The sequence below is a fragment of the Phragmites australis genome, chromosome 12, assembly GCF_958298935.1.
Source record: "Phragmites australis chromosome 12, lpPhrAust1.1, whole genome shotgun sequence".
Lineage (NCBI taxonomy): Eukaryota > Viridiplantae > Streptophyta > Magnoliopsida > Poales > Poaceae > Phragmites > Phragmites australis.
In genome coordinates this window covers 5699090-5726891 of record NC_084932.1, presented here as the reverse complement: position 1 = coordinate 5726891, position 27802 = coordinate 5699090, and the positions used below count along the sequence as shown (strand labels likewise).

At 44.6% G+C, this 27802-nt stretch overlaps 1 protein-coding gene and 1 pseudogene across 1 annotated transcript; both read right to left on the bottom strand.

Annotated features, from left to right (window-relative positions):
- Positions 1 to 10235: 10235 nt before the first annotated feature.
- On the bottom strand, positions 10236 to 24841 carry LOC133886287 (cysteine-rich receptor-like protein kinase 6; annotated as a pseudogene).
- Positions 24234 to 26182, bottom strand: LOC133886286 (cysteine-rich receptor-like protein kinase 6). The gene is made up of 5 exons (XM_062326039.1): positions 25401 to 26182; positions 25242 to 25328; positions 24757 to 24882; positions 24486 to 24616; positions 24234 to 24417 (listed from the first exon to the last, which is right to left on the bottom strand). Exons 1-3 carry the CDS (start codon positions 26180 to 26182, stop codon positions 24867 to 24869), a joined length of 885 nt encoding a protein of 294 aa, XP_062182023.1. The 3' UTR covers positions 24234 to 24417; positions 24486 to 24616; positions 24757 to 24866.
- Between the last annotated feature and the right edge of the window lie 1620 nt (positions 26183 to 27802).

Here is a 27802-nt window from a genome sequence, read left to right as displayed (position 1 = left end):
TTTCTAGGTGGCGCGCACTCGCGAAGATAGCGGCCGTGGCGGATGCGGCGAGACTTCAGTGCAGGTGCTTCAGGGTGGGAAGTCGTGAGCGAAAGCTCAGTCCAAAAATTCTGCTGGTGCCAATGTCGATGATGCTCACAGGTGCCATTTCCTCTGTAGAGGTGACATTGTAGCGTCTCTCCTACCCAAGGGACATCTCTGGGTGAAAACCTTGCCCCAGTTTCCAGTCGAGCAACGGCGGCGTTGACGTCGCTACCTTCCTGAAGGTGTCGTTTTCCGGAAGCCCTCCTGCACTAGTTGGCGACACCAGTTCTTCTGTTCGGGGTGTACCGCACCGTCGATGCCTCTGACTTCTTTTGTAGGTTGACCCCTACGCCTCCGCTGGGCGCGGCAGCGTTTCCTTTTCATGTGGCATTCCCAGTAACAGTTGTTGCCTGATGCACACTCCTCCGAAGTGACGCGCCCGCTGATTAGCTGGGGGTTTGGTTCGATGTGAGAGCTGGGCCCTGCCAATCAAGCTGTTGCTGACATGGAAGCAGGGCTCCACCGGCCTGTTGCTCATGATGTTGGTTTGATGCGCGAGTTGAGTTAGGTTGGGCGCGGCTGTTTATTGGTTGCACCGTGTGTTTGTGAGCATCGTTGAGTTGTTCGGGGTCATTTTTGCCGGCTTTTTCTGTAGGTTCACCCCTACGTCCTCACTTCATGGCAGCTCTTCATTCTGTTTGACGCTTCACGATAGAGATTTGATCCAATGTGCGCTCCTCCGAAATGACGTGCTGCTGACTTATGTGACAGAGATGTGCGGCGTGGGAGCAGAGCTCCACTGACCGAGTTGTGAGGGTGAGAGTTGTTTTAATTGGTTAGCGTGAAAGTTGAGTTAGGTTGGTCTTATCTGTTATCTGGTTTGTGTTTTCTGTGTGAGCGTCGCCTGTAGAGTTGAGGTCGTATTGTCGTTTTAGGGTTGTCTGCCGGTTTTCTTTTAAACCGCAAAGTTATGAGATTTTTAAGTTCAATTTCCCTTATAAATTATGCTAATTCTTTTCTTCTATAAAATAAATTAATAATACTCTTGCCGTCCTTTTGAAAAAAAATTCAGACAACTTGTGCTCTTTTTCCCCACATATGTAACAGGTCCAACTAAGCTCGCTCCGCCGTCCAGTGCACCAACCGCAACAGGGTGGCAATTGTTATTTCTCCGGCGCTGTACCTTTTGATCTCCCTAGCTGTCCTCCATTTAATGCTGGATGAAAATATTCTCCGCCGCCCCGACTAGACACCGAGAGAAGTATCTTGCCGGAGCAAGATATTCTCCAACCGCAGAACCACCTTTGCACGGCTATAAAAGCCGACGAGGCCTCCCCTCCACTGCACTACGCCACCACAAGCTCCCCTACTCCTCTCCACCACCGAGCCCAATCCATAGCTGCAACACCTCCTCTGTTTCTTCCCTATCTCTGGCCGCCGTCTCCGATCTACCACCTCCGGCCCCTCTGTGACCTCAGCGAGCCCACGGTAAGCACCCCTGCCTCCCCTCTACTTCTCCAGAACTCCAGTTCCCGAGAACGTGGGCCCCCTATCTAGCTCCGTCAACCCGCGTAGACCCCCGGCACGTAGTGTAAGTCGAGGCTCGACACCCGCAGCCCAACTCCGATGAGCCCTCCGGCGAGCTGCCGCTGCGGGAGCACTGTGACTGCAACCCCAGCACCCCCTCTCGTGGTCCTAGTTCACCGTGAGCCGTGTCTGTGCTCCGCGTCCCATCCACCAAACCCGTAGACCGCATTCATGCACCCGGTCCACAGTACTCCAGCACTAATGACCAGGGCCCACATGTCGGCCACTGTTTCAGTCAGAATTTGTGAAATTATTTAATAATTTTAGAATTATTTTTCCAAAATTCTAAAGAATATTCTACCCTTTTCTATTTTCTGGAATTAATTTTTTGACTATTTTTAAGAGCTATTTCTCCTCCGTTTCAATCCAATTTCAATGGTTATTTCACCAAAATTCATCTAAATTTATGATCTATCCATTCATACTATTTTCATAACTTTTGGAGTTTGCTTTAATTTTATTTGAATTTATGCATGTTTGATTCTATTTTAATATGATTTACACATAACCTCTTTGCTCATATCATGAATAGTTTAGAGATAGATGAATCTTGTTTAATCATGTTCTTGGCCGTAAGTATAATCAAAGTAAATTTGAATAATGGTTTTATTTGAGTAGTAAACTGATAAATGCTCATAAATTAGGTTTAGATGTTAAATAACCTTAGAAAATATTATTAAATTAAGAATAATTAATGATGACACACTTTACACCGAGGATACTTGTAGACATATGCTTGCGTATGTACGTATATATTCTTATATACAAATATACATATATAGCTATCTTTATCTACAATATATATATATATATATATATATATATATATATATATAGGACACCTATTCTATACTCCTAGGAGTATGTACTCCTACATGCAATATACCACCTAAACAAACACTTTATACTCTTTTATCATTTTTAGTATACTTTAATACTAATTCTAAGATACTCCAATATGAGTTGTATGAAAAAAAATTCAATGTTAGCCTTTCATTTTTGCTATATACTCTTTTTTATACATAAAAGAAGTATATACGCAAATTAAGATAAAAATCATGGAATTTCATAAAAAATTTTGTGGGATTTGTATTGTAGTATCTTATAATTACTAATGAAGTATATTTAAAGTGATAAAGAAGTATAACACACGTGTAAAAGTGGTATATGAAAGGTGGGAGTACATACACCCAGGAGTACATACTAGTTTTCCTATATATATATATATATATATATATATATATGTGTGTGTGTGTGTGTGTGTGTGTGTGTGTGTGAAAAACAGATAAAGAAGATACGAAATTAATGACCCGTCACTAAAGACAAATTGGTGACAGGTCCTACTACAATCATCAGTAATGTACCTTCTGATCAGAACCAGACATAAATCCGTCACTAATGAGTGGTCATCAGTGACGGGTCGTCCTAGGCGAGTCTTTAGTGACGGATCAAGTTGTGATCCGTCACTAATGACCAAGTCATTAGTGACGGGTCATTCTGGACCAGTCATTAGTGACGGGTCAAATTGTGACATGTCACTAATGATGGTATTCATCAGTGCAGAACTTTGGTAAGGGCTCTTGTGGTATTTGCCATCGATAAAAAAAATATGAAAATAGAATCATACGACTGTTTTGTAACATGCTAGTCTTCATCTACTTAACAATTGTTCCCTGCTGAAATAAAACATGTTATTTTAGCTCTCCATTTAAATACTCAATAATGCAAATCTGATCTTAAGTTATTTACAAATATTTTTTATTTTTCTTTTATTTTTTTCTCATCTCAGCAGCACTAGAATAAGAATTATTCTACATTTCTACTTAAGTTTGATGTAAGGGGTGCCGGCTATAGACACAATCGTGTGTTTTGAAAACGGTGTAGAAACTTTAGGGGATGAGAACTCAATCTTTCAGGCCAAATTTGGTCTCAAAAAATTTGCTGAACCCGACAAAGTCAGAGAGAAACGGATGTAATTTTTTCTGTAGATATCCGTAGAGTATAAAAACATCAAAATCGGAGTCCGTATGCAAAAGTTATGCCTATTTTACCGAAGACACTCTGGGTCACCTATCAAATTGCGATCGTTTGCATGAGAGATACAAAAACTCATCACATATTAATACAAATTTGGGTGAAGAAAAAATTTTATATGTAAATTATAACTCTCGACAAAATTTGGCAAAATCAGTCATTAATGACGAGTCAAGATTACGACCCGTCACTAATGTTCATGTTACAGTTCTGACCCGTCACTATTCAGTCATTAGTGACAGGTCGCCATTCTCGTCCGTCACTAATGACCTTCACCAAAAAAAGTTAAAACGATAAAATATCGGATCTCTATCACAACTACGTGATAGCATAGGTGGTAAGATGGCTATGCGTGCGAGGGGAGGTCGTGGGTTCGATTCCCACGGAATGTAAGACTTGAAAACAATATGAAAAATAGCGTAGCTTGTGAAGAATATGCAATGGGTCTGTGTTGGGATGGCTCGGGTGAAAAAATATATTTTTAACTTTTTTCGTGTCAAAAAAACGCGAAAAACATTCATCAATCATTAGTAACATGTCAAGATTACAACCCGTCACTAATATTTAGTCAATAGTGATGGGTCACGCTATTGACTAAATATTAGTGACAGATCACAGTTATGACTCATCACTAATGATCTTTTATTAGTGACACGTTCAGAATGATGGACACAGAACCCATCACTAATAACCGTTATCACCTGTCACTAAAAACGTTTTTTGACATAGTATATGCCACCTACATGTGATGATGGCTAGTATACCTAAACCTTTAAGAGCACATGTATATGTATACATAGATATTCCTACCCGCACCCACACCTATGCATGCATGCTCATACACGAGGTCTTGCATGTGCACGCACTTGCACATAGAAATATACCGGCACACATATATACACTTGCACGTAGAAAACCTTAATATCCTTTTCACAACTAGATAATTGTAGATAACAATTGTTAACTAAGAATAATTAATTATGACTCCTTGCACACATAAGATATCTTATAAATGTATACTTGTGTATATACACACATATGCTCACATACAATGTATGTATGTATGTATGTATGTATGTAGCACACATATACTTACCAACACACATGCACGTAGCAACACTAAATCTTAGTGGTCATTGCATGCCTCTATAATCTATAGAATCACACCAAAATAGTTATAATGATTTGTTCAGATTTCCTCTAAGAATAACTAAAAGTACAACATAATAATTTGATCTGGTTTTTGCTAAATAACAACATGTAGCATTCACACTTCATGTTCATATAATAGTGTAAATAATAACTTGATCTAATTTTTACCAGATAACTACACTTAATTTTCACAATTAATATTCACATAGTAGTATATAACTAAATTCCCTTCCTCTACAATTCAATGATGGAGCCTTATCTCGATGTTCTGTTTGGTGTTGTTCTTGAATTCGAATTTGTGTTTATTCGACTATGCACTTATTGACGATAAACTATGTAGGCTAGAAGTACAAGAATACTAGTGAGGATACGATGAAGGAGCTAAAGGCAAACCACAATGGAAGAAGATTTCGGATTACGAGGAAAGATAAAGAGATACCCCGATAAAGGCAAGTCCTAACTCCTTGATCAAGTATGCTATTTTTGATTATTTTAAAGCTTTATGTTAATTATGACCTATCTTGATTAAGCCATGCCTTATCTACAAAATACTTTATGCCATGATTAAACTTAGGATGTTCCATCATTTGCTATAATAATGATAGTTGATGCATTGATACTAGTATCCTTAGGGTTGCTACCTTATCTCTTCGGAGACGCATTATTCACTTAATTATGACACATGCTTTCTACAAATATGTTTGTTGTGTGGTGTTGAGTACTTGGTGGGGGTGTGTGTGTAAAAATTGGATGGTTGGTGTTAATGAAGCCTGGATAGGAAAAAACTGTTGTGGTGGGGCGAGCAAGATAGCTTGTTTGTTAGTGCCTCATGGGGGTAAGTCCTTTGGGAGGATTGTTGGGAGATGCTCGCCTTGGTCGTATAAGGACTGGTTCGTTGTGACCTGACACCTAGTGAACCCCGTGCAACCATAGGTCCTGTTATGGGTAGGACTTGACATTACCTTCTTGGTGCCTACCGCATAACCCACCTATAGGCAGAGGCAACAGGAAGTCAGGAGAAGACTCGGACGAGCTAGTGCCTGTGATCCAGCTAGAGACTGTCATGAGTCATGTTGATAACGAGCCCCCTGGTTCAGGTCATGTAGGTGAAATTGTGGAGTCGCTTAGAGAAGATAGGTTTTGTTATGCCCCTCCAACCACGACGGTGGTGAGAGGTAAAGCATAGCATGTAGGTACAGTGTACAATCTCTACAGAGTTAAATCTATTCGGATGGCCGTGTCACGGTCACTGACAAGCTACGGTGAAGCTCACAATGATTAGTCTCATGGCATGAGTACTCCTTGTGGTGTGAGTGGGCCGCTGATGTGCGGGGCCCGTGATTTGGAATATGCCGGCTTGTGCTGTTGAACTGGTCCGGTGCTGACCAGCTTAAAACTTAAGAACTGGCAGGATGGATTATATCTCCTACAAGACCAACAATCTTAATTAATAACTAAAACTTGTCTTTCTTAAAAAGATTTGAACTGCACGAACCGAGCTCAGCTCGGTTGGTACGTCTCCTGGCTGGGAGCGTGCCGACCCAAGTTCGACGCTCGGTTGGTGAGGCGTGGGTGGTTAGGTGTGCGATGTGTTTGTATGCAATTTCTCAAAAAAAAAAAAAGATTTGAACTGTAGGTTACAGATAAATTCCACTGCATTTAAAATTGGCTTTCTGCTTAAACTTGAACCCTATGGCCTTATTCTTTGCTCTAACCTTTAAGCATCTATCAAACACCTACATTAGTGTTAGGAATTGTTGAGTACTTTTCATATTCAATCTTACTGTTTATTTCAGTGAAGAGCATTACTTCAAGAATGATAAAGAAGTTAGAAGAGTAAGGCTATGTCCGCACCTGAGTTAGCCTAAGATATCATGCTTAACAAGTTCTCCACTGTCGATTTCTGGCTGTGAATGTAAAGAATCCTAAGCCATGTCGCCACTGAATATATTGTTTCAGGTAATTTACTTTATTCAAAATATGTTTTGATATTATTTTGTTAGATTCTATATGTATCAACTATTAATTTAGATTAATTTAGAGACTAATACATAATGCGCAATAGATATCAAAGTGAGGGCCTGACAGTTGCAGTGCATAAATCTAAGCGAAGTGTTATTGAAATAGGAGGGCACAGGCACAGCTACTGAACACAAGTCAAAGAACGGCCTACCCAATCCAACGTGGATAGCCTCACACAAATATAGGAACATTATCCTTTAAAAAAATAATAAATTACATTATGTATCAGATTACTAACAGCGGGATGTATCAGGTAACTCTCACTTGGTACGTCCCCCACAAACTGCAGACCCAGCGATGGCCAGCCACGTCCGTTCGAACATAAAGTGTCATTGTCACAGCTTTCTTTGTGAGTCGTTAGACGCCTGGAACTGGAAAAGAATAAGTCATTCCCTGCAATAGCTCTGTAGAAAATGCAGTGCTTTCCACATCTGATTACATAATATATCACATCAAAATTGACATCTGTGACACTCGTAGAAAATGCAGTGCTTTCCACATCTGGTTAGATAATATATCACATCAAAATTGACATCTGTGACACTCGTACTCTATCATAGCACCATACGTTAACATCACAAAGACTTTTACAAATTGCACTACTGCAGAGACAATTCAGTATGTGGCTGCAGCAGGGCCTCTCCCTGCATCAACCTTATCTCCGAGAAGGGGAAAAAAAAAGGAAATTCTGTAACACCTTAAATTCTTATTTTTCCTAAATATTTAAAATTTTCAAGAATTTATTTAATGACTAAATGTGTAGAGTAGGAAAAACCCTAATTTCTAAAATTAAATTCAAATTTGAATTAGGATAAGTGTTTGAATTGCATTGCATGCTGGTTCTTGAGTTTGAATTTAGGTCTTTATTTGAATTGCATCTTTGTTTGATTTTGGTTGCCTTTAGTTCAAATAAAAGGAATAGAAAAGAAAAATAGAAAAGAAAAGAAGGAAAAAAAAGCCTACCCCTAAACCCTAGCCCAACCCAGCTCCCCTCAGCCTAATGCCACCCCACCCCACCCCCTCCTTCCCTTCTCCCTTCTCTCACCCTGCCTTTGCAATGAGCCGAAGGCTGACGGCCCACTTCCTTTCCAGCGCGCAGCACCTGCTCCCCTCTTGGGCCAAGTCAGCCAACACCGTAGCTAGCCCAACCAAGCGGCCCAGCTTAGCTTCCCGTCTCTGTCGTCTCCGACAGAGACTCTTCCCAAGCGCCACCGTGTCCGAGCCAAAGAGCTCGCCGCCGCCCCAATCTCCTCGCTTCGCATGGCATTTTCCCCCTGTAAATGTGACCTGGAGGACCCCCCCCGGCCTCCTCAACTCGTTTTCACCGAAAGATTACCAAAACTCATGCCCTAGCGCCGTCCCCACACCGCCGTCGCCATTGCCGCCTTCCACTTCGCCGTGCGACCCCATCGGCACCTCCCCGAGTCTCCTTCTACCTCAGGTGAGATCGCCGTGTCATCTAGATCGTGTTCCACTGCTCATCGTCGCATTCTGGCGGCCATGCCATTGACACCATCTACGACACTGCTACCCTCCCCGATCTATTGCCAGCCATCAGATCCAAATCCAGTGGCTAGGATTAGATCAGATCGAAGGGGTACGGGTCTGGTGCACGGTGCACCTATGGACCTGAGTGCCCCCGGTCTATGCACCCGGTCCATGGCATAGTTGCCAGGCTGATGTCAGCAGAGCTTTTCAGATTTAAATAAATTTAATTCTTTTATGATGCAATAAATCTTGTATATTACGCAATAAATCTAAATTCTTTTTCTAAAATTCATATAAATTATATATGATGCAATAATCTTTTTGATAATGCAATAATTAATTTTTTATAATAAATATTAATCTGTTTTAATTGGTCTTTTTGCAGTTTAGTCCCTGTTTCTTAAAACTATCATAATTTTTTTGTTTTAACTCCTTTTTTAAGTGATTCTTGCGCCATTGGTTTTCAAATTTGATGATCTATCTTTCTAGACTAGTTTTTATTATTTTGCCTCTGTTTTTTATACTGTTTTAGTATATTTTTTTGTTTGCTTTGTCGGTAATTGTGCAACTAGTCGATAACGTTCCGGAAGCATATGAGGGACTTCAAGACCAAGATTTTGAGTACGCTGAGTAGCAAGGAGAAGGTAAGTGCCTTTGATCATTCTAAACCTATGTTTTATTTTAAATGCTTTTGTTTATCAAATTGCATGCAGTGTCTTAGTTTGATGGGTAGTTACCTATTGTTAGGGTTTATTAGATTCTTCCTTTATATTCCTTGAAGCCTTAAGTGATGCTTATGGTTGAGTCATGGGTAAAATTGCTTAGCCTTGCTATTATGGGATGTTGGGAAGTGTCTTAAACTTGACTAATAGACATATGTAATATTGATGATTAATATGATAATTGTTTTAGCAATATGGAATTTAGGGATCTGAGCAAGTGGATGTTTGGCTGGTGCAGTTGCATATTGTGGGTTTGTGATTAGACTAGCTTGCTCTAGATCTAAGGACTAGTTTATGAAGCGACCATCCAAGCAGTACCATACTAACCACAAGACTGATATGGTAAGACTTGGCTAATTAATTAGGTTCTGTCCAGTAATGTATGTGTCAATTGGTTGGGTATCTAAGGAAGGGATTTACTTCTGAAAGCTAAGGCACAAGAGGGGGTTTCTAGGTTGAAAAGGATGTATTTTCACCTGGCAGTTGCAACCTTAGTAGACATATATGTGCTGGATGGGTTTTTTTTAAAGGCTTCATAGTGATCTCTTGGTAGCACACCTTAGGTAGTGTGCAAATGGCTTGCAACCACGGCACAATGGAGGTTTTTAGCCACCTGTTAATGCGGGGGATGAATCACTACTCGTGGGTAAATTTATACAACTCTTTTGAGTGTAAAACTGATATATCAGCTGTGCTCATGGTCATGAGATACTTAAACCCTCGCATGATTAGATATTGGTTATGTTATTTTGGTTAATCGTGGTGGTGAGAACTATGGCTAATGATTGGTCTGGGTGAATAGAACCTAGATTTTGAGGTGGATGGAACCTAGTTGTTGAGGTAGATGGAACCTTTGTTTTTTTAATGACGTGTGGATGGAACCTTTGATAATGGCTTTGGTTATGGGATGACTTTCACATAGTTAATTAAGTTACTTTTACTTAACTGTTTTTACTTTACTCGCATTCATGCAAATATACCATATATCAGTCTTTTTTATATAAGTCTGCATGTTATTATTTTTTCACACTTGTTGAGTATGATATATAGTTACTCTTGCTATCTCCAATCACAAAAAGACTGCTCAGTAGAAGATTTCAAAGACTATCAAGAGGATGATCCATCATTCTAGGAGTGTGTCTTTCAGTCGGTGCATGTGGAGTGCTTTGGACGTCGACATTTATATTCTGCTGCTATAGTTGCATAATTATCTTAGATGCTACTATTTAGTTGTCTTAGTCTAGTTTATTTCGGTTGCTACATTCAGTTAAGACGATGTATGGGTTAAACGATGTACTTTAAAGTATTGCTGCTGCTTTACCACTTATGACGTCCTGCTTGTGTAACTTGATCCTGGGAACAAATATAGCCATATCTGGTTTTGTCCTTAAAACGGGTGTGACAAATTCTAGCACGCACTGATTCAGCAATCATCTGCTTCAAGAGTCAAGACTCATCGTGGGAAGAGCTCTGTGATTGATGCTTCGTTACATGACATTACCACTGAATTATCTGATGCTCCTGGCCGTGTTGCTGAATACGAACGCGAGCTGTCACTCGCACTAACCTCCTGGTCCTGGATGCAGAAGGCTGGCCTGGAAAGAGAAGGGAGACGTACCGTGCTGCTGCTAAGCATGATGTTTACCCACGACATCATCGGCCTAGCTGCAGGTTTTCTCTGAACACACAGTAGCCCGATGTGAATGCACTTCAACATCTGCTCATAGGGAGGATGGTCGCTCAGTTATGGATCGATCAGCTCCATGACATTTCCCCTGATCCAGTGCTGCCACACCTGTACCAAGTTGGAAAATCATATGAGTATTATGATAAGTATTTAGCGGCATCAAGAGTTTACGTGCAGTCTTCAAGTACTCACAAGATTTAAGAGATCAACATCTTGGTCGGAGTTATAGGAGCTACTGTTTCTTCTTCCTGCAACAATCTCTAAAACCAAAACACCGAAGCTAACCACGTCTGACTTGATTGAATACTGACCACACATGGCGTATTCCAGTGCCATGTATCCACTGTGACAAGAGGATAACTTTACAGCCCGATCTATTATTTTGATAAATCTTATTAGGGAGAAGGCTGAACGTAGTTACTATGTCCCAGCAATACGATGAGTGACATATCTGTTTGGTCTCCTCCAAAATTCTTTGCTAGGCCGAAGTCAGAGATCTTAGGTATGTAATCGAAATCTAATATGTAACTTGCTTTTAGGTCCCGGTGCACTATCTGTCGAAGATTTATTCTATAATATATCCATAAATAACGGGTACCTTCGATGATAAGGGATCGAACAGGAAACAAGACACACGATGTAGACACGTTTGGACCCCTGGTTAGAGTAATACTCTACGTCCTGTGTGGAGGATGTTGTATATGTATTATCTGGAGTATAAGTAATATGGCTAGATCTATTACAATGGAGAGATTGGATCTAAGCTAATCTAGGGTTGAAGTCACCGAGTCCCTTGGGTTGCTAGGGTCTTGATGTTTGCTTGCATCGAGTTGTCTCTCGTGTGTTCCTTGAGTTGTCATTCAAAGTCCCTTGCAGGGGTCTGGGTTCTCGCCTTATATAGGGCTGATATATCGCCTCCTACCCAGCCGTAATCGATAGGGAGTCCTTTATCTTATCCACCAAGATAAAGGAGATAAATCTAACTCGGATACTAGTGTCCTCAAGTTGGGCAACCAATCGAGATCTTCCTAGTATACATCTTGTAGATTTTCGGGTGTATTAGGTACCGCAGATTCGGTTTCGCAATATCCGGAGTTGTTAAGTATGTGCACAGTGTATCCTGTCCATACATAATGTATTCCTTATATGTATATACTCTATAGTTAGATATTCGACAGTAGCCCCCTAACTTTGCTCAGTATGAAGGGTTTCCATAAGCGCCCACTCGAATGCCACCAAGGCTAGGCCTGGTCGAGTAAGGAGGATCAGACTTGCGGTCGAAAGAATCGAATAGAATAGGTCTGATTCCAAGTATCGAGTGGAAACGTAGTTGGGTCGAGCGCCTTGCCGTTAACTGCACTCGAAACTCAAAAAAGGCTTAAAACTCGACTGACCGACACCCGACTCTAGGTAGAGTTAAAAAAACTTTCAAAATTTGAACCATTGGGTATGGCACCATTTAATGCGTGCTGATGGGTGTGCTAAGATTCGCGTGACGCTATAAACCCACCTTTCACGCCGAACGAGGTGCTACAGTAACGTGAGTGGTTACCAAAGAAATGTTAAGTCCTGGGCTATTTATCCGTACGAACTTGGACTGTAGCCATTCCTTCGCCCTCTTGCTGTCAATCTTCCTCCAAAAGCTTTCGCCTTCCTCTACTCAAGCGCGCGTTGCCGCAAGAAAAACCTAGATCCATGGCTTCCAACCCAACTGCAGATATCGCCGCTCCCACCTTGCTTGAGAAAAAATCCGATGCGAAGACCTCCGGCGCCTCACCCGAACAGCTGGACGAGATGAGGCTCATACCTGATATCTAGGTGATTTCGATGATGCAAGAATCAAAGCTCCAGGAACTTGAAAGCGAAGGTATCGTTCCTCCTCGTGTACTGACTGGCTAGAGGTCTGCGTCGAGTGAGGAATTTCCTTATGAATTTGATCATGAGCTTGTGGTTTTTGAATCCTTTTTTCGATACGGATTCAATGTTCCCCTTCTAAATTTCTGCTTAATGTACTCGAGTTCTACCAAATCGAGCTCCACCATCTAAATCTGAACTTGATCACGATGCTTAGTGTGTTCATCCACCTTTGTGAAGCCTTCCTTGGTATCGAACCAAGTCTAAACTTGCTCTAGTACTTTTACCACCTGAAGCAGAATAAGGAGAACAAGTGTGTCAGAGGCTGTAGTTTCCAGCTATGGCCTGGAATGAAGAATTCTTACATCCCAGTTGCTCTAACCTCCTCCTGGCAAAAAGATTGGAAAAAGCATTGGTTCTATATCCCTAATCTTGATCCAATCCATTTCCCCTTAGCATATAAAGGCCTTCTCCCCCACCAAAATCCGTCCGGGTCGAAAAGGCACCGCGAGTCCAACCACACCACCTATTATGTCACAAAGATTGGTGAACTCAGGCAGAGCGGCCTAACCGGGTGGCACGTGGCCAAAGACTTCATCAATCGAAGGTCAAACCCCTTGAAAGCGCGGGATCGCTTTGCCTGGGAGTATGCAGGAGACAAGGATAGTTCCAGGGACACAATTGGATGTAAGTTTTATATAGTAATTTGCTGCTTCTGATGTTGCAGGGCTCTTTCGAGTGACTTCCTCTTTCCTATCTCAGCGCTGTCTCCGCAAGACATTGTTGCTCGATTGAGCAAGCTATTCTCTGAAGAGGCACAAGAATGCTCTATTCAGCCTTACTCCCTCACGAATCCTCGACCAGAGGTGATAATTTTTTAGCAAGAAAAGCAGTACTGATTGTGGCTTGATTGATCTAATTTGTCATTTTGATCATAGGTTCCAATCTCCCATCAAGAACACATCCTCATGACCGAGGTCCTTGATCGTGATGGCACTTCCTCCTCTAGCGCCGACGTTAAGGGAAAAAAACAAATCGATCAGGAGCCAAAGGGGTCTCTTTGATCCAAGAGATCATCTCTGCTATACGATCCGGAGCCCCTCAAGCGCACACGAAGGAGAAGCCAACTAGCAGTGACATCGAATTGCCAGGTGATTATTTTAGCCACTATTCTGATTATCAAACACTTCCCTGTTGATGCCTGGTCTATGTGGGTGGCCTTTCTACAGGAGACAGCCGGAGCCCCTCCTCGATCGCCTCCTCGAGTAACCGACACGTCTGATGACTAGGTAAGAGCGGTAACTCTCAACAAGTTGCCCCTCTCACACTACTCATTCTTGTGAGCATTGGCTCGATGAGTCCAGAATGATGACAGATCATCGTGGGCTGGTTTCTTGTAGGCAATGATAGCTTTGGCTTCATCGCACCCTCAGACCATTCCTCCTACATAACCAATTCCTGCTGCCGGTATGATGAGGAAGAGAATAATCAAGAAGCAGAAGTCAAAAGTTCATGCACACATCCTGGTTGCCACGAGGTCAGATGTGAATATTCGTCTTGATCTGCGGCTTTCTTTTCCTTACTTGGCCCTGTTAATTGCAGACCGTACTCGCTAGAGAAGTCAAAAGAGCAGACGACAAGCAGTTCAATCGATCGACCAGCTCCAGTTTCTACTGTCGCGCCGCCTCTGCCTTCTCGAGTAGAGCAACCTTCAACGGATGCCCCTGAGCCAAGCCCGCAAGCCGACAAAGTGGAGGCCTTGGCATCAACCTCAACGGAAGATCCTTGGGCAGTGCTTGGGGATCTCTTCAAGGCTGCAAGTGCTCAATTAGCAATCGTCAGGGCTAGTCATCTAAAGGCCCTTGAGGAGAGGGATGCTCTACTGGCCTCTCAACTGGAGAGGATTGAAGGTTAGTTTACCCATAGATCACCAGTATGTGACTCAAACATTGGGCAACTGATGATAATTATTTTTCATTTGCCTTCCCAGTTCTCGAGGTCATTATCAAGGACAAGGAAGCTATTATCAATGAGGCAATGAAGACTATCGATAATAATTCCAAATATCAGGAAAAACTCATGGGCGACTTGCAAACAGCGAGAACCGAAAGGAAGGCAATGGCTATCGAATGAGACACCATGGCTGATGCTTTGAAGAAAGCAGAAAATGATCGAGACGCTGCAGCTACCAATCGGAACATTGCAATGACAATGCTTCAAGAGTTGAGGGATCAAACCCTCAATCACATGAACCAGTCGGCCACCATAAGCGCCAAGATGATGCTTGGTCTCCTCAAGAACTACGACCCCAACCTCAATACTTCTGTAGTGACAGAGGGGTTCGGATGTCCAGCAGAGGAGGCAGCAAAAATTATGGAAACCGTCGAGCCTGTGATCCCTACCTTCGTCGAAGCTTTAGCGCTTAGCTTGCCTGACGACGAGAGTGAGGGTAGTCTTTCGAACTGACCTGGCTCTAAACATTTGAAACTTGTTCCGTGATCTGGGGAAGCCTGTAAACATTACCATTATTTTACTTGTCTAATATGCTATTGCCTACTATTTCCTTATCAATGAAATAGAGTTAGCATAAGTAGATACAAAACTGATTAGTACATGCTATGATCATCCTCGAAATTGACTGAATATCTGTTGACACCTGAAAACTTAACTTGACATGTCATTAAATGCATGGCCCTCGAGTAACCACTCGAGGAACCCACAAAAAATAGGAAAAGACCAGTAGAAAACTAGAAAAGGAAGTAACATGATGATTATTTGCAATTTTTTACAAACTTGCGTATGTAATCAGCATACGAACATGAACTTGATAGAGAGTACATACGTGACCGACTTGGACTTTAGAACCTTGTTGGCTATTAGGCGTGAGATGTCTGATAATCTCTTGTGCCGTTATGCTTTATGAGGTGTAGTTGTCCGTCGTCGACCCAACACATACCTCCGTTGGTTCTATCCAACATGATCGACGCAAAGCCAAATAAAATTTTGCAAAAATCATCTGTTTACGAAATAAAAAATATGGTATTACTATGTAGTCCCTGACTCTCTGGTCGAGGAAAAGATTTATCGATCGGAGAGTATGAAAAAACATACATGTACCATCGAAAATATGTGATGTAGCCCCCAACTCTCTGCTCGATGACTGGATCGAGTGGAGAGTAAAGCCTTAGCCTCGAAAGTATGCGATGTAGCCCTTGACTCTCTGTTTGATGTGATAATCAAGACAGAGAGTAGAGTTTTAATATCATGAGATACCCGACATGGCCCTTAACTCTTCACTCAATAACTGAGTTCAAGTAGAGAAAAGAGCATAAGCACTTGGCATTAAACAATGTAACTCCCGGCTCTTTGGTTAACATGATAGTTAAACGTAGAGTGAAACATAAGCATTGAAAATATATGATGTAGCCCCTGACTCTCCACTCGATGACTAGATCGAGTGGAGAGTAGAGCATAAGCATCGAAAATATATGATGTAGCCCCCGACTATCCACTCGATGACTGGATCGAGCGGAGAGTAGAGCAAAAGCATCAACTACATCTTCCCGACTGTAGGGATCGGCGACGTCCTAAGAGGGGGGGTTGAATTAGGACACTTAAAAAACTAGCTGGCTCCAAAAACTACATAAGATAAAGCTATATCAATTTCTATCTAAATGTGCTCTAGGTTTATCTAGTGTGTCTACTCTACCGTTCAAAAGAGATTGCAACCTATCTAGGAAGGTAAATTGCAAGAATGTAAACGCGGAAACGTAAACAAGATAGAGAGAGCAAACTCGGCACAAGTGATTTTTATCCCATGGTATCGATGGCATGAATGCCACCCCTAGTCCACGTTGGAGCTCCACTAAGTAGGTTGAGCCACCAAGGCAAGATCTCACCACAAGTCTCTCTTTCGGTCACTTGCTGTCGTGATCACTTCGGAGCTTGAGCACCAAGGCAAGGGTCTTCGTGTCCCAGTATACGTGTCTTGCCGCCGCTCCACACCAAGTCGGAGGGTCAACAAGCTTGAGCCACCAAGGCCCAAGTGCCAACGAGTCACCAAGACTCTAAGGCACCGATATACCTCTTGGTACAAGCTAGGATCACTCCTTGATCCCTTGTCTAGGCAGCTATCATCTAGCAACACTCTCTCTAGGCCTAAACATTAATCACTCACTAATCTTGTGCTTAATCACCTTGGATGATCACTTTAAGCACTTTTGTGGCTTGGATGTCTTCTCAAGTGTCTAAGGGCTCTTCTGGACTCCAGCACACTCAGGCAACCTCAAATGGACGAGTGGAGGGGGTATTTATAGCCTCAACCCCGTGGATTAGCCGTTTCTCTAACAGTCAACATTTTTGTTGTACTCACCGGATGATCCGGCGTGTGCAACATTACAATCGCGGGACCATCCGGCGTGTATTGTTAGAAAACTAGCTGTTGGAACTCCACTTTTTTTTGAACGCCGGAAGGTCCGGCGTGATGTCCTATTTGATCGCCGAAACATCCTACGTGAACCGAGCCATTTTGCAACCCCTCTGAGAAAAATGGTCCGGCGTGAACTTCTTGTGAACGCCGGAACATCCGGCGTGTATTAGACCCCATTTGGACGCTCTCTAGAAAAAACAAACCGCTGAAAACTTCTTGTGAATGCCGGAACATCCAGCGTGTTCATTTTTTTGAACACCGGAATATCCTCTGCTCTTCAAATTGTGCACGCCAGAATTTCCACCGTGTATATTTTCAGCCGACTAGCAATTCATATTTTGGGCATATTTTTTTGCTCCGAACTCCGATTTTGATGATCTTGGATTCTATGGAAAGCTTGTGAAGAGCTCTACATGATTGTACAGAAATCCATCCCATTTGATCAAATCAAAATTCATGGAACAAGTCCGATTCATTTCTCTCTTTGTCCCGGCTTCTCTGTCCAAAATGCTCCGGTGCAACCATCCGGTGTTTACAATCCAAGCACCGGGCCATCCGGTGAGTTAACCTTCAATCTTCATTGGCTACAACCTTTTCTGTAAGAAATGCTCCAGTGTAATAATCCAGTGTGTACATTCCGAGCACCGAACTATCCGGTGAGTCCTTTAGCCTTCTCCCCTTTGTTAGAAACACTCCGGTAAGTTTAACACGCAGAGCACCGGACCATTTGGTGTTACACTTCATCTTTTCTCGGACATGTGTCCCAAAGAAAAGCTCTGGTGTCATACTCCAGTGTGTACAACGCCAACACTAGACCTTTCGATGAAGTCTTCAGCTTTCTCTTTGCTTCTGGACAAAATGCTCTGGTGAGTGCAACTCCTTCAACACCGGAACATCCGGTGAGAACAAATTCCTTGGGACTTCTCTAATTCAATTAAATTTTGTTCCGGCTATGGTGACTTCTTTATGTATAGCATCCATGAGACCTACTAAAACATATATTTGACAAACATATTAGTCCCATTGATATGTTGTCATTAATCACCAAAATCACACACATGCCCTAAGATGTAACGCTACCATTTTCCAAAGGGCATGTTTGCTGCACCAACCATGCGCTCGAAGGCGTCAGCCCCCAAGCACACGACTAAAATTTTTATCACAATTATCAAATGAATTCGAACAGTCGGGTAGGTGAGCATTTAAAACCCATTCCTAGTCGTGCTCATTTTCACTGCAACCTTTGATTTGACGCATCATAATAACGTTGCATCCCACTTTGCAGAGATTAGACAAGCCATAACACTTCTGTGATGCCTCGACTTCCACCAGATGCGCCATGCAACCGAGGTGACCTCGTTATCACGCCTGGTGCTATCGGATCTTGACGGCTCCATTTCAACAATTCGACCCGTTCCCACGACTATAAATAGAGGGGACACAAGGCTGTCCGAGTTCACCCCAGACTCCTTCCTTCTTTTTTGCACATTGCTCAGTAGAACTTGTAGACCTTAAAGCCATGGCCTCCACTCCACCGTCGTCTCCTGAGTCATACCGAGAAATTGCACCTCCCTCTCCCAAACCTCTTGCTGTAGTTTCGCCAGGAACTATCACCATCTCCTCCGACGAGGAGGATTTGAGTGAAGGGTCTCAGGGAGAAGAGGAGGAGGAGGATGAAGATAATGATGATCTTGATGAGATCATCGACCAGGTTGCCGATGAAGTTTTCCGCGATGAAGCCCCCCGAGCCCCCGGCGATGAAGAAAGCGTGGTCGTCTTCTCCGTCGACAATCGCCAGATTGCCTCCACGTTTCGCGGAGGGTCCTTTGGTATCGTCGGTGTCGGTTAGTAGCTCCAGCACGGGTAGGGTCTTCGCATCGTCCACTCTCCCTGGCCCTTATGCCGGATGGCGGCCGGTTCCCGGAACGATCAGCTGTCACCCCGAGGAGTTGAAAAGGTTCTTGACTCGTTCGAGGGCAAGTAGGACCTGTACTGTTTGCAAGAGCTAGGAAAATCCTTTTTGTCAACTTTGCACTAGCCACGCAAGTTAGAAGGAAAAGAAAAATTATGTAATTGAGTAGGCAGTCTAATCAAATGTAATCGACCTACCTTCAATTTATCTTGTTTATGAATGAAACTGTCAGAGATGATCGATGTTCCACGAGTTTTTGAGTATCTCACTATTTGGAGTAGATAACCGCACAGATCCAGGTTGAGTAACTTCGACTACTATATAGGGCTCTTCCCACTTAGGTGATAACTTATGATGCCGGGCCTGTTTCTGCACCTTACGTAGAACGAGGTCCCCAATAGTGAGTTTCTAGTGCTGAATCTTCTGACTGTGATATCTACGCAATGCTTATTGATACCTAGCCACTCGAATGGATGCTTGATCTCTGTACTCCTCGAGTAGATTGATATCGCCTACTCATAACTGCTCTTGCCCTTTCTCCTAGTAATTTTCCACTCGAGGCGATCCAAACTGCAACTCAGTCGGGAGCACTGCCTCTGCTTCGTAGACTAAGAAGAAAGGAGTCTCACCGATGGCCCTGTTAGTCGAGGTACGAATGGCCCATAGTACCGAGGGAAGTTCTTTCACCCAACGTTTTGCATAAGCTTTTAGCCTATCGAAAACTCGAGTTTTTATACCCTGCAAGACTATACCATTAGCACGCTCAACCTGTCTGTTACTTTGATGGTGAGCTACTGAAGCGAAACAAGTTTTAATGCCAAATTCATCACAGAACGCAGTAAAGGTTCCGCTTCTGAACTGGCTACCGTTGTCTATAATTATCTGATGCGGTATACTATATCGAGTAATTATGCTCCTCATGAACTTCTTGGTCGCTTCTATGGTTATCTTTCCCATGGGTTCGGCCTCAATCCACTTAGTGATCGTGTCAATAGCCACGAAAGGAATTTGAAACCACCTTGGGCCCTTGGGAACGGTTCAAGAATATCCAAACCCCAAACGGAGAAAGGCCAAGAAAGATGAATTATTTGCAGAGCTTGGGTTGGTCGAGTGGTCTGACTTCCAAAAAATTAGCAGCTTTCGCATTTTTTGACAAGCTCATAAGCATCCTGGAGGGGAGTCAGCCAATAGAATCCCTAGTGAAAAGCTTTTCCAACCAAGGTGCGGTAAGACGCATGATTAGCACACATTCATCCATGGATATCGAGCAATATCTTATTGCCCTCTTCCTGAGTAATGCACTTCATCAAGATTCTGTTACTCCCCTTTCGGTTGAGGTTGCAGCCTACCAAAGCGTATAACTTGGACTTACGCGCAATTTTCTCTACAAACGCATCATCGTCAGGGATGTCTTGACCTTCGAGATAGGCTCGAAATGGAGTCATCCAAGTTGGTTCGCATTCGAGTAGTGCAGCAGCCGTGTCTGCTGGTTCTGCCTCGCTGACTTGACCAGACTGTTGGTCGAATTGGGTAGCATCTGTATGCCGAACTGTCGGGATAGATGGTTTGAGGAGTTTCTCAATAAAGACTCCCATGGGTGCCGGTGATCGAGAAGAGGTGAGTCTAGCAAATTTATCCGCACCAGAGTTATCACTCCTTCTGATGAGTGTTACTTCTAGCCCTTTGAACTTTTTCTCGAGTTTACGCACTTCGTTTAGGTAAGCCGCCATGTTGTCGTCCGAGCACTGGTGCTCCTTTTGCACTTGGTTTACGACTAGCTGTGAGTCCTCTTTCACGAGAAGTCGCATGATTCCAAGTGACGCAGCTATGCGGAGCCCGTTTACCAGTCCTTCATACTCTACAACATTATTAGAGGCTTTAAATTCTAATTGAATGACGTGCCTGATTCACATTGTAAGCCATCTCAAAATCCGCGACATCAAAGGTTAGCTTCTTAGTGCAGAAGTTGTCAGGCTCGCCGAACGTAATTGGCAGCTCAATCTGACCAAGAGGCATGGTCAATGAGTTGGGAGCTATGCCATGGAAAGGCTCGACTCCTGCCTTGAGCTCTGACCTCTGGATCCCCATCTTGTCTAGCGTCTTCGCGAAGATGAGGTTGAGCAAGCTACCGCCATCAACCAAAGTTCAAAGAACCTTGATGTTGAGGATGGTTGGTTGGACCACAACCTAGTATCGACCTGGGTGCAGAACCGCGGCTGTGTGGTCAGTCTGGTCAAAGGTGATTGGGACCTCCGACCACTTGAGGTATTGAGTAGGCCCTGTAAGAACCAAATTAACCTCTCTTTCGACCGCCTTGTACTGCCTCTTGGACTCATACATGGTGGATCCTCTGAATATGTGTACCAAGCTTTGATCGGCACCGCGGAATTTGGGTTCATCATTGTCAGCACATGGCTTGGCCTATTTGCTATGATAATCAGCAATAGCGGCCTTGAGCTTCTCATTGAGCTTCTTGTTGATAACATGGCATTCATCAAAGTCGTGCTGGTTGGTTCGATGAACGATACACCACTTCCTGCCACCACAACTCTGGCCCTTGTTATCTCCAGTGTTGCGTGACTTGCTCATATCGACCGCTGCCACAGTTGTGTCTGGACCCTTGTGCTTGTCACCAGGTTTGCCCTTCTTCCCTCCATTCTTCGAGGACTCGGGATTGTCCTTGCCAGGCTGAGGGTTTTTGGCATGTGTCTGAGCTTCGGCACGCTTTGCAGACTTGTCAGCCGACTTGAAGAGTTCTTTAACTGTTTGGATCTTTCGGGCAGTCAGCTTCCCTACCAGATCCCTGTCCTTGACGCCTCTTTTGAAGGCGATGATGACCAACTCGTCGGAGATGTTCGAGATCGTGTTATGCCTATCGCTGAATCTACGGATAAAATCACGAAGGGATTCGTCCTTACCTTGCTTCAGCTGATGAAGATTGTTCTCCGTTCTAGGGCGCTCGAACGTGCTCTGGAAGTTGGCGATGAACTGGGCCTTCAACTCGGCCCACGATCAGATCGAGTTGGGAGGTAGGTTCAACAACCAGGACCTCACCGGTCCATCGAGCATGGTCAGCAGATAATTGGTCATTAGCTTGTTGTCACCACCGGCTGCTCGAATAACAGTGGTGTAGATTTGTAACCACTCGTTGGGGTTGAGCTTCCCATCGTACTTCTGGATTGAACCTGCTTCAAACTTCTCGGGCCATCGTATCGACCGGAACTCCGTCGAAATCCTTAGGAGGTGATGGTGGAGGACTATCACGCCTGTTCCTCCGAACAGGGGAGTTACGTCGACCATGCTATCTTGGAGATCTACGATCATTATAACGACGATCATCTTCATGGCGCTCCTCACGGTTGTTGTTGATTAATTCCCATAAGTCATGTCTGTCTTGAGGGATGAGATTCCTCAAGTCTTCTTGGTTCCTGCGTCTATGAAGGGGGCAGTTGCAGTTCGACCTGCATGGACGTGCTCGAGCTCGACCACCCGAGCTTCCTGCTTGTAACCCCTCAACTTGGGGGTGTCTGTGGCTCCTCGAACCAGTGCTTTGCCTGCTGGGGTGCCTAAAGTCGCTAGGATTGTTTACTTGAGCAATTTGGATTTGTACTGCATAGAGTAAAGTCTTGATTTGGTTGACCACTGGGGTTAAGGGATTCGTTGGATCCAACTTGGGGAAGGATCTTAGAATCAGATGAGCCCCCTGGATGTTAGCCTCCAAAGTACTGAAAACATCGTTGCCCAGACTTGGTTGTGGTCGCACCGACGTTGGCCCGTGGTGGCTGTCTCGAGGGGGTTCGTTCCTCGATCTGGGAGCTACTGCTTGTGGAGGCGTGCCCACCAAAAGTCGTCGTTGAAGACCAGGAAGCGCCTGACCTCTTGCGGTCCGATGATGAAGAGCTATGTCAGGGACGACAACCGGCGGTGACTCCTTCGTGGCGCCGTGTCCTGCAGCAGCAGCTGCCGTCGTTTCCTCGGGAATCTCTACGCCATTATTCTCCACAGCGTTTGGATCTACCGCCATCAGGTCAGCGGGTGGCATTTCGACTCCTCTGGCCATAAACATGAATCGATATGTTCAACTGCTTTGGCTGTCAATAGAGTTGTTGTTGCCATTTTCATGACTTTCACCGTCGCTGTCAGTGTCCATACACTGGAGAACATTAGGCTCCTCGGGATCCCAGTCGAGGCGTCCCACCTCGCGGTATACGTCCAAAGGACTGGACTTGATGATACCGGTGTGGATCCGACTACCTTGATCGTTCCAGTGAAACACCATAGTTCCAAAAGTGATCTCAGATCCGGTAGGAGGTGATGCGTAGATGACTTCCGCCAACCCGAAGTGGTTGCAGAAGCCATCGTTAGAGAATCCAGTATGAACATGTGCTCGAGTCATGATCGACTTTGAAAAGCAGATGAAGGCCCCTACCTAGCGTGCCAACCATCGAAGATTTATTCTCGACAATATATCCGTAAATAATGGGGTACCTTCGATGATCAGGGATCAAACAGGAAACAAGACACGCGATGTAGACAGGGTCTGGCCCCCAATTGGAGTAATACTCTACGTCCTGTGTGGAGGATGTTGTATATGTATTATCTCGAGTACAAGCAATGTGGCTAGATCTATTACAATGGAGAGATTGGATCTAAGTTAATCTAGAGTTGAAGTCGCCGAGTCCCTTGGGTTGCTAGGGTCTTGATGTCTGCTTGCGTCGAGTTGTCTCTCGTGTGTTCCTTTAGTCGTCGTTCAAAGTCCCTTCCGGAGGTCTGGGTCTCCACCTTATATAGAGCTGATATACTGCCTCCTACCCAGCCGTAATCGATAGGCAGTCCTTCATCTTATCCACCAAGATAAAGTAGATAAATCTGACTTGGATACTAGTCGTCCTCGAGTTGGGCAACCAATTGAGACCTTCCTAGTATACATCTTCTAGATTTCAGGGTGCATTATGTATTGCAGATTTGGTTCCGCAATATCCGAAATTGTTAAGTATATGCACGGTGTATCCTGTCCGTATACGGCGTATTTCTTATGCGTATATACCCCATAGTTAGATATTCGACACTATCTTTAGTTGAGAATCTTCGTGGAGATATTGCAAGCCTCTAGCAATTCCACTGATAATCTTGAATCTCTTTACCCAATCTAGCTCTTTGTTTCTCTCAGAATCTGTCATTCAAACAAGAATTAACATTGCATTAATTGTAGCCAAGCTTTTGGTGGGCAATGGCCCCATTGACTATTTTTTATTGAAAAATAGTATTATTTAGAAAAGCAATTTACCAAAAAGAATGGTATCAAGACTTTTTATTGGGCATATATTCATACACAAGTATTTTCTCATGTTCTTGCAAGCAAACACCAATAAGCCTCACAAGGTTCTTGTGGTGAAGCTTACCAACCAGAACTAGCTCACTTTTCAGCTCTCCTATTCCTTGCCTAGAACTCTGACAAAGCCTTTTCACCACTATTTCTTAACCTTCAGCGTTCAGGTAGGATTCCCTGTCCAAATAAGATACCGAATCATTGGAAAAATTATAACCATTATAATACTTACGGTTTGATTTTACCTTATAAACCATTCCAAACCCTCCTTTACCAAGCATTTTGCTTTCGGCAAAATCTTCTGTAGCAGTTTGCAGTGTCGATAAATCGAGAAGAAGCATATCAGCTCCTTGAATATCATCTGAGCTAGTTGAGTCTGTCAGAAAACATGTACATAATGATGCAAAGTAAGACTACATAAGCATTTCTGGAAATGATTTACAAGAATGAAATTCGGCTAAGTCCATATTATGACTTGCTATTATTTTATATTTTAAAAAGGTTGAGTGGACTTACAAGGTGGAAAAGATTGTGCTGCTGATCTTCTCCTCCTCCAAAAGCATATCACGGTTATGGCCAGTAGTGCACAGGTTGTAGGCATCACAACTGCTAGGACTATACCTGTCTTATTTCTCGATTTGTCTGCAAATAATGCCGTCAATTTCATATGGGATAAGTCTTAATTAATTAGAACTTCAACTTATTAGTTCGAATAATAAACCATTTGCTTAAATATTTTTTTTGCGATTTTTGTTCTATGCCTTTTGGAAACAAAAAGTTTATACTTCAGATGATGTTTTAATTCCAAAGATTGCTCTAACTTTGGCCATGCTATCACAAACCACACCTTGGCGGCAGGGCCAGAGGTTGAGGGGGAGACGCTGGCAAGAGGACAAGGAGGTGGGACTTGGGAGGAAGAAGAATAGGCGGGCTGCTATACTGAAAGCTTGTTATCTGCCTCCATAAATAAATATAAAACACTGCTGTTTGTTGTACTCAACTTGTATTCTGGTCGCCGGTGCCGCAGGCGGCGTCGCCACGAACGCCGGAAGCTGCAGCGGTGGGCGGCCGGAGAAGAAAGGATACACCTTTGCTTTCAATAGAAGCAGAGATCACTCTCCGTTCAAAAAAAAAAAAGAAAGAAAGGATACACCTCATACCGGAAGCTGCACCACACCCCGAAAACTCCCCCACCATTCGTCCCGTTGAAATAGTTGGGCAGCTGCCCAATAATGGTGCTGAGACAGGTCCGGCAGATGTCCCCCGTCTTGTCCGGCGTGCACTGCGACAACGCGTAAATCTTGGGGTTGCTCTTATCGAGGCCTTCCTCTCCCGTGCCGAATTTCCTGGACGACTTCTCCGCTGTGTAGTCGGCGGTGGCATTGACGAGCAGGCGGACGGCGGCGTCGAACGCCTCCACCGGCGTGCTCGTGACCTGGGAGCCCTGGAGGTAGTACGTGTTGACGAAATAGTCAACATCCAGGAAGAAATTCCGGTTGGAGAAGCGGAGCTGGCAGAGGTCGTAGAAGATCGTGACGTCCTTGAAGAGCGGGCATCTCTGCTGTGCGCCCCGGAAGGCGGTCGCGACGCAGCTCTCGCAGGCGGAGGCGTTGGTGTCGCCACGGCAGAGAGCGAGGGCGTAGACGACATCCGGGACGGAGCCGACATCAGCTATATCAATATCAAGCAAAAGAGGTGCGTGGGCGTGGCGAAAGCAACCGGGGAGCTGGGGCGGCTGGGCTCTGGCAACAGGGACGTCTAGCTCGAGTGGTGGCGAAAACTGGGTGGCAGTAGCAGCACATGTCCGGCACGGCAGGGGGTGCTTCTTCGACGGCTCATTCTTTCCTGTGCGCTCTCTCTTCCCTCTCGGTCCTGTTCTCGGTCGCGTCGGATAATTAATTTCCTGTCTGATTGAAGTTTTTTTCCCACGTTTGTCTCTCATGTCAGCGAGGGAACGAACAGCAACCACGACTGCACGAGCAGAGTGCGGAGTAGCGGTGGCTGTAGACCGGTAGGATAGAGAAAATTTTCTTACGAACAAGTGCCTGGGAGAGAAGTATTTTTCAGGTTCAAGATAATACAGGGCCTTGGTTTGGCATGGTCCACAATCAGTGAAACAGTGGTACACCAATGGCAAGATCAGTAAGGTGATTAATGGTGTCACGTTCCTCTTCTCAATTCAAGGTACTCTGGGAATAAATCTCTGGAAATTGGGCAAGAAAAGGAAGACCACGGGAGGAGCCATAGGGAAGAAGAACAGAGATCGGAATGGAGTGGTTCACAGAACTCGTCATGTGTTAGTAGGGATGTCAATGGGCCTCGATCCCTATTCCCCGACGGGGAATTCCTCTATTAGGGGACGAGGATGGGACCAATTTTCCTTCCACGGGAGGTTTAATGGGGAAAAGTTCCCCCGTTGGGTATGGCGGGGACGGGGACGGTTCCTCACCCCCTGTCCCCGTTTCCCCGCAGGGCCGCGGTCCAACTGCAGCTGAGGCTGCCGGCCCAGGCACGGGAGCGGAGCAAGGCGGGTGGTCTGGTGGGCGTTCGGCTGGTGGCCGAGCAGCTGGTTTTGGCGCGAGGCCCATGCGGGAGTGGAAGCAGGCTGAGACTGGTGGTGCGGCCCAACACGGGAGTTGGCCCAGACGCATGGGCTACAGGGCAGAGACGCCCCAGAGCACGGCCTACTGCTACATGGGAGCTGTAGCGGGGACGGAGACCCCGTCGGGTCCCCATTCCCCGCGCGGGAACGGGGATGGAGAGAAAATATTTCCCGTGAGCGGGTGCGAGGACGGAGACGAAAAATTTTCTTTCATTTGAGGACGGAGATAGGGAACCATTCCCCAACGGATAATTTCCCGTTGACATCCCTGTATGTTAGGCGTTGCACAACCGGCAGTCACAGGCCGACCGGCTAGCCCACTTCGGGCGGCCCACTGGCCCATTTCACTTGTTCCCGCTGAGCTCCCTTTCTCAGCCCAATTGCTCCCACGCTTGCTGTTTTCACACCTCGCCTTGGTGCCATGACATTCCCCTCCCCTTCAGAGCCGATCTGACCCCAGGCCGGTGCCGCCGGAAAACGGGCACACCAGATCAGCTTCATCTTCCCAGGTTTCCAAGTGAGGTGGAAAGCCGTCCCATTAAACACTGATACGGTACGCTGAGGGGCCGCCATGGGGGACCAAAGTACGATCCAGCACTGCTATAGGAACGACATCGCGAAAGGGATCAGTACTGATAGAATCCAACGGGACTGACCCGAACTGAAGGAGGCACATGGCGCTTGAGTTGTGAGACATGAATGACGGGGTGTATCTTGCTGGATTGTGGTACTTCCAATTTATAAGCCACTTTCCCCACGCGAGACAAGATCTTGAATGGTCTATAATATTTGAAGGACAGCTTCTGATTATTGCGAGAGGCTAAGATAGGCCATCTCACCAACATTGAATTCCCGCTCAGAACGGTGTTTGTCGGCTTGATGCTTCATGCGCTGCTGAGCACGCAGAAGTTGCTGCTCAATCAACTTTGTCAATAGTGATAGCTCCTTTAACCACGCATC